Here is a 7,349-nt window from a genome sequence, read left to right on the forward strand (position 1 = left end):
GCCTCCTTCCCGGCTCCGGCCTCCCTCGGGCTCGGCCCGGGGGGTGGGGGCGGTGGCGAGGGCGGGGCGGGGCGGGGCGGTGACGCGGGGCCAGCCGGGCTAGAGGCGCGGCGGCGCGGGGCGGGGGCGCAGTCCCGGGTCCGGCCGGCCGGCGGGGGAGGGGGCATGAGCCGGCGCCCGCGCACCGCCCCGAGCTGCGGGCCGGCCTAGAGCCCCGCGCGGGCCCCCGCGCCCGAGCCGCCGCCGCCACCGAGCAGCGGGCGCCGCGATGCAGCGGCCTGGGGAGCCGGGCGCCGCGCGCTTCGGGCCGCCCGAGGGCTGCGCCGACCCCCCGCCGCACCGCTACCGCAGCTTCATGATCGAGGAGATCCTCACCGAGCCGCCGGGGCCCAAGGGCGCCGCGCCAGCCGCCGCCGCCGCCGCCGCCGCGGGCGAGCTGCTCAAGTTCGGTGTGCAGGCGCTGCTGGCGGCGCGGCCCTTCCACAGCCACCTGGGTACGTGCGGGGCCGACGGGGGCGGGGTGGGGCGGGAGCGGGCCGGCAGCCTCGAGGACCAGGACGCAGCTCGGGTGCTCCGGGCGCGCGGGCCGGGAAGGGAGCGGCGGGCGCTGGGCCGCGCAGAAAGCAGGCCTGGTGTCGGCGGGCCGGGCGGGCCGGGCGGGCGTCCGCTCCTTCGGCGCGGACCTGCGGCCTCCCACGAGCCCACGAGCCCACGAGCCCCCGAGCCCGCATCCCCAGCGCGGGCGCCCGACCACACTGCGGATGTCAGACTGCGGGTCGGAGTGACCTCGGGCCTCGGGCTCCCGGGCCTACGCCGAGGACAGTGGTCGGGAGTGGCCGCGGCTACCCACGGCGGCCAAGCCGGACCGTGGGGGGAAGAAGCCCGAGTCTCCGAGAGCCGTGCTGCGGGCAGACGCTGGCTTTGGGGTCTCGGGTGGGGCACCCGTGGCCCGTGCTGCTGCTCCGCTGCCTTCGGGCCTTGCCGGGAGACCAGAGGCCTGGCGGTGAGCCGTGTCCGCCTGGCCCTAACTCCAGGTCGGCTGGGCCTCCTTGGAGCTTGAGCTGCCGCCACTGGTTCTCTTCGTTGGCTAATGCCACCTTTCCTTGCCGGTGCTCTCTCCACTGCACCTCTTCTTCTTCCAGCCTTCGCCAGGCCCTCTCCACTCATAGGTGGCCTTCTTTCCATGGGGTCTGTGTGTCCTGGCTCTCCCACCTTCCACCCCAGGATGGCTTCTCCCCTCTGCACATTTGCCGGCACCTTGCCCGGTCCCTTGCCGATTCCAGCAGGGCGAGCATCCGAGAAAGGAGGCTGCCTACATTCCAGCAGGAGCTGCCCCTGGCCTTGCTCTGCACCCACGAGCCCCCAGGCACTGCCCCACCAGCACGAAGGGCAGCAGGGCCAGCTTGTTCGTTTGAAGTGCAGCTCAGATGCAGCCTCTCCGCTGCTCTTTGCACTGTGCCTAACAATTCGTTTGAAGCGGGCAAAAAAAAAAAAAATCATCATAGGACTAATGAAAACATGGAAACATCTTGCAGGAACAGTCCAAACAGAGACAACAGGAAGGACAGTTTCCTGGTGCAGGGGGTGCTTGGAGTTTCCAGGAAGTGCCCAAGCCCTCCGGGGCTGAAGACCCCCGCTTGCATGCCGCGTGGCTGTGCTCCCGCTCCGCAGAGCAGATGTGCTCAGGCAGTTACCATTCCTGCTTTGGGACGTGGCAATGCCGACTTGGTGGGGGCAAACGCTCACCTTCCTGACTCGCTGCCGCCGTTTCCTCCTGCTTTCCTTTTTCTGTGAAAGACACACTGTGCTTCTCAGAGAATCCCAGAGGCCGCTGGGGCCTGGGGAACACCAGGCGGAGGCCTGGGGGGTGGGGAGGTCCCTCCTCCCAGACTCCAGTGACACTGGCTTTGAAGAGGGTCACTGGAGGCGTGCAGCACAAATCTTGCACTTAGTGGCCAGGCAGGAAGGAAGGTTTCGAGCTGGGTGGCACTGGCCTAGCGTGAGCTCTCCCAGGATGCACAGTTCAGGGATCTCCAGGAGGAGAGCGCGGCCCCAGCTCACCGGCTCTCCACTCTCTTCTCCCTGCAGCCGTGTTGAAGGCCGAGCAGGCAGCGGTGTTTAAGTTCCCGCTGGCACCGCTCGGCTGCTCCGGGCTGGGCTCTGCGTTGCTGGCAGCGGGGCCTGGACTGCCCGGTGCCCCCAGCGCACCGCACCTGCCGCTTGAGCTGCAGCTCCGGGGGAAGTTGGAGACACCGGGCCCCGGAGAGCCGGGTGCCAAAGCCAAGAAGGGGCGTCGGAGCCGCACCGTGTTCACTGAGCTCCAGCTGATGGGCCTAGAGAAACGCTTTGAGAAGCAGAAATACCTCTCCACGCCCGACAGGTAGCCGCGGGGGCCAGGCTGAGCCCAACGTGGGTGGAAGGGTGGGTGGGAGGGGTCTCCTTGTTCCGCTGAAGGTGCATCCTGCTCTTTCCAGAATAGATCTCGCGGAATCCCTGGGTCTGAGCCAGTTGCAGGTGAAGACGTGGTACCAGAATCGCAGGATGAAGTGGAAGAAAATAGTGAGTGTGCTTGTGACTTTTTGCAGCCCAGTCACCCTCTGTGCCATCCAGGAGCTCCCACCCACCCACCAGGACCCCCTGCCCTCCAGGAGCTCCCGCCCAGGCCCCCTTGCCTTCCAGGAGCTCCCCCTACCCTCACCCCCACCGCGGAGACCTCCACCCAACCCTTCCTGTTGTTCCCTGGGGGCCTGGTGCCCGCAGGGACCCTCTCTGCTCTGTCCCTGCCCCTGGGTGCCCCAGCACAGCCCACATTCCTTTCTGCTCTGCTGCGCCCTCAGGCCTTCCGGCAGCCTTGAACCCCTAGGCGCAACCCTTCAGTTGCTTTTCCCCAGCAGCGCTCAGATGGCGGCTGCCCAGTCCCCGGGCTAGGCGCGGCCTCAGAGAGCCTGGCTGTGCCGGGGAGGCCGTGCCTGCGCACAGACCGCGGGTTCCGCTGCGCGGCCCCGCTCACCGCCCGGCCGGCCGTCCTCCGCGCAGGTGCTGCAGGGCGGCGGCCTGGAGTCTCCCACCAAGCCCAAGGGGCGGCCCAAGAAGAATTCCATTCCCACGAGCGAGCAGCTCACGGAGCAGGAGCGCGCCAAGGAGGCGGAGAAGCCGGCGGAGGCGCCCGGCGACACCATCGACAGGAGCCGAGAGGACTGAGCGCGCCCCGCGCCGCCGAGGCCCCTCCGCCCGCTGGAAGCCGAGAGCGGCCCTTCCGCGGCCACGCCGTTTGCTTTCTAAACGTTTTGTTATTACCTTGAATGCGGACAGTTGGGGCCAAGCAAGAAAGGACACAGAGCCTGCAGCCAAGCCCGGCCCCCGTGCGCTCCCAGCCCCGGCCTGGAGACTGGCGTCCGGCACCCGGGCCTGGAGCTCCGCGCACTCACGCCCGCACCTCTCCCGCACCCCCACCCGCCTCAGCCGGCCCTCCGCGTCCCGACGTCGCCGGCGCGCACCTGCTCCCGCCTGTCGGGGCCCCCGAGGCTGGCGCGGACCGGCCCGCCGGGACAGATCCCACCCCGAGGCCGGGTCCCCGACATCCGTCGCTGGGGCTTCTACCCCTCTCTTGCGAAGACAGTGATTTTTTTTTTCCAATAAAATATTTTATGACACAGTGGGCCTTGATGAAGGGGTTTCTGAGTCTGCGGGGCTGGAGAGGGGGTCGCGGCGAGGTGAGAGGGACCCCCACCCCCACCCCGGGCTGTGGAAGCAAAAGGTGACCTGCCCCTGGGCTCGGAATGCTCGGCAGGCGGCCCGGTCGCTGCAGGATCCGCGGCGCCGCTTCCTCTCGGTGAGGGGCCAGGGTGAGCCTCCTGCACTTTCTTCCCAGGCCAGGGCATGGGCACGGGCACGGGCACGGGCACGGGCACGGGCAGCCTGGCCGCACAGGGGTCGGAAAGGACCAGGAGCCCCGGAGCCCCGGAGCCCCGGAGCCCCGGAGCCGCGGAGGTGGCTCCGGACGTGTCCCGGGGCTTGGAGCCCCTTGGGTTGCTGGTTCGGTCTCCAGGGACTCGGAGAACCGCCTGAGAGGTCCTGGAGATGGTCCCGGCCCGCTCTCCAACAGGCAGACGGGACGCCTGGGATTCGAGGCCCGCACCGCGGTGCGCCACCCGCCGCAGCTCCACCCGCAGCGCGCCTGCGGCCGGGTCTTCACGTTCTGCGATGTACGTGGTACACGCCAAGTGCCGGCACCTTGCCCCAGCTCCCGGCAGCGAGGGCACCTGACCAGGCGGAGGACATCGGGCCAACCCAGCTGGTGCCAAGACGCCCTTTCCAGAGGTGCAGCTCCGCCGCGTGGGCCCCCAGTCGCCCTCTCCTTGCGGGAGGGTTTCGGTTGACTTCTGTCCCTCTAGGCTGGACTGGGCAGGCCTGTGGCTTCCTGTCCTTGTACTTCTATGAGGACCACCACCAGAGTATGGGGATGGAGAGATGGCCACTTTGCTGGCTAAAGTCCAGGGAGAGACCCCATCTTGGCCCTGCAGAATTCCAGGTGGGTCCTCCAGCCGCAAATACGGGGGACAGAGGAACAGCATACCCAGATTCGGGTTTCGCATGTCGGAATGTGAAAATGACAGTGATGGCCTCCACCTGGGGTGGCCACGGCTGCCCTTCACATGGAAGCCTGACCTTCCTGGGTGAAATCAGCACTGGGATTTCCAGTCCCCGAGCACCCCGGGGCCTTGGTTAGGGCAGGAGGAGGGGAGAGTGGGTTTTCCCAGGGCTGCAGACAATCTCAGAGGCCCCGGCCCTGCCAGGTCTCAGGGAAACTAACTCCTGCTCAAAGGCCGTTACCCCGACTTTGCAAACAGCTTCTAGTCTACTAGGTGGCACGTCCCCTGGGGGCCCAGGCCGCTGGAGCCAATGGAGGGGGTGTCGGGCTGACAGCGCCCCATCCTTCCCGGCCCTGGGGGATTACCTCCCAGCCTCCCAGCCACTGCCTGTGGCGTGGGCGGTATCGTTCCCACCCCCGGGGCGCCAGCCCAACTCTCGGCCTGCTGCGTTTCCTTATGTGCGCTTCAAAGGGCAGGGAAAGTTCTGTCCCACAGTTCGGCCCCCTGGGCCCTGGGCCTGGACTCCAGCTTCAGCCTCTGGCAGCTGGGGCAGCTGTAGAAGCAAGGAGGGTCCCAGAGGAGAGCAGGAGGGGTTCTGACCCACCCCTCCCACTCGGTTCTGGGTTCTGGGTTGAACTTACTGCGAGGAATGCGACTTTAGGCACCTGGCCTGCGGTCCTGCGGGGATTCCCCAAGGCAGCCCCTCACTGGAGCACACGGAAGGGCCTGAGGGACCAGAGCGGAGTGTGGGGGGTGGGAGGGGAGGGAGAATCGGGCGCCTGAGCATAGGGGCCCCAACAGTCTAAGGACCACAGGCCCACCAGAAGCAGATGGGGAGCCAAGCAGGCACTGCAGTCGAGGTCGCCAGCCCGTCAGAGGCGGAGCGGCCTCGTGCGCGAGCGGGTGGGAGGGGTTCCCGGCGCTGCCCGCCGCTGCGGCCCTCGCTGGGCCCGGAAGGGGCGGCCGGCTGGGCAGCTCGGGACAGCCGGGAGGGAGGAGCTCAGCCCTTCCCGGAGAAGCCACGGCGTGCCCGCGGCGCCCCAGCCGTGGCGCGCAGAGCCGGGACTGCAGGAAGGGCCGCATCCTCCCCGTCGGAGGTGACGCGCTGAGTCCGCGGGGAGCCACCCGGCGCAGAGGACCCTCACCGCGGGCCCGGCGGGCAGGGAGGGACGGTCTGCTCACCCCCTGTCCGCTCCCCTCCCCGCTCCCCTCCCCGCTGTCCTCTCCGCTCTCCTCTCCGCTCCCCTGCCGCGCGAACGTCTCTCCGCTCCCAAGTCCTGGGAAACACTAGCCGGGGGCTGAGCGAGGTCGCGGCGGCGCCTCCGGAGCGCAGGGCCGGCGGCCGGGGAAGGGAGCGGGCTCAGGCGTCTCGCAAGAACCGAGGTGCTGGGTGGGGGAAGCGTCCTGGGCACCTGGGACCCCCGCCTCCGCTGGAAGGTCCAGGTCCCCCGGAGGCCTGCTCAGCGCTGGGTGAGCGGGGCTGCCGCGCTAGGCGACAGCCGCCAGATCTGCGCTCTCCGTGCTTCTGGGACGAGGCCCCGCAGCCGGCGGAGACCTTGGAGGACGGCTGGCTGCCGGTCCGAGGCAGGGAGGGGGCACTGTGACCCCGGCCCCGAGAAAGCAGCACTCGTCGGTGGAAGCGGGAGCCTAGCTGGGCTGTGGCACCTTGGAGCTTCTGGGGACGGGTGGTCCGATGCAGGCGGGCCTGGGGCACGCAGGGTGGGTGCAGAGCCCGCACCGCTAGACGTGACAGGTGCAGCCGGGAGCGGGGGTTCCTCATGCCACTCCACCGCATAAAACAGAGAGTTTACTCTGGCTTCACCCTCTCCCTCTCTGGAGTCCTGGACGCCACTGGTGGGACCCGTAGGTTGGATGAGCAGGAACCCCGGGCCCAGCCACACCAGTCAGTCCGGTGGGAAGTTTGCGCCTCCTGGAGGGAGGGGGCTCCATTACGCAGAGGAGGGAGCAGCCTTAGCTGCTCAGCCTGGACTTGGCACAACTGCCCACCCTCACAGGCCTCCAGGGTGAGAGGACAAACCGGGCATCTCCTTCATTGTAGGTCACTCACGGCCTGATATTTTTATACAGTCTAGAGGAGCTCCTGCCTCGGAAGTGACAGCTCTGATCCCACCTAGAGATCCCGCTTCCAGAGAGAGTCCCAGCTCATCCAGGAAGCCTCTACTCTCTAGGCTTCTCCAGGAGCCACAGTAAGGCTGAGGAGGACCACAAGTGCCCCACCAGCCTCTCCAGCTCAGCCAGGCCTGCACTCTTGGAGCTGAAGGGAATGTCTGACACCACCTCTCCGGGAGCGGGGGAGTCTTACTCAGTGACTAGGGCAGATGGGTGGCCACAGAGACAGGGCCAGGCACACAGAGCCAGCCTGGCCCTGGCCCCGACCCCAGACGCACAGGATTCGGTGAAAGGCAGGTGCTTTAATTTTTATATCCCCCAAATGAATGAGACCATATAATATTTGTCTTTCTCCGACTGAATTAATGAAAGGGAATAAAGGGAAAGGAGAGAAAATGAGTGAAAATATCAGCGAGGGTGACAAAACATGAGAGAAACCTAACTCTGGGAAACGAACAAGGGGTAGTAGAAAAGGAGGTGGGTGGGGGGTTGGGGGTGACTGGGTGTTGGGCACTGAGGGGAGTACTTGGCGGGATGAGCACTGGGTCTTATGCTATATGTTGGCAAATTGAACTCCAATAATAAAAAAAAAAAAAGTAAGGCAGGTCCTGTTCCTGTCTGCAGTAG

At 67.1% G+C, this 7,349-nt stretch overlaps 1 protein-coding gene across 1 annotated transcript; it reads left to right on the plus strand.

Annotated features, from left to right (window-relative positions):
- Positions 1 to 268: 268 nt before the first annotated feature.
- Positions 269 to 3,655, plus strand: BARX1 (BARX homeobox 1). The gene is made up of 4 exons (XM_077860832.1): positions 269 to 494; positions 2,089 to 2,380; positions 2,475 to 2,559; positions 3,037 to 3,655. Exons 1-4 carry the CDS (start codon positions 269 to 271, stop codon positions 3,199 to 3,201), a joined length of 768 nt encoding a protein of 255 aa, XP_077716958.1. The 3' UTR covers positions 3,202 to 3,655.
- Positions 3,656 to 7,349: the final 3,694 nt, after the last annotated feature.

The sequence above is a fragment of the Canis aureus genome, chromosome 1, assembly GCF_053574225.1.
Source record: "Canis aureus isolate CA01 chromosome 1, VMU_Caureus_v.1.0, whole genome shotgun sequence".
Taxonomy (NCBI): Eukaryota; Metazoa; Chordata; class Mammalia; order Carnivora; family Canidae; genus Canis; species Canis aureus.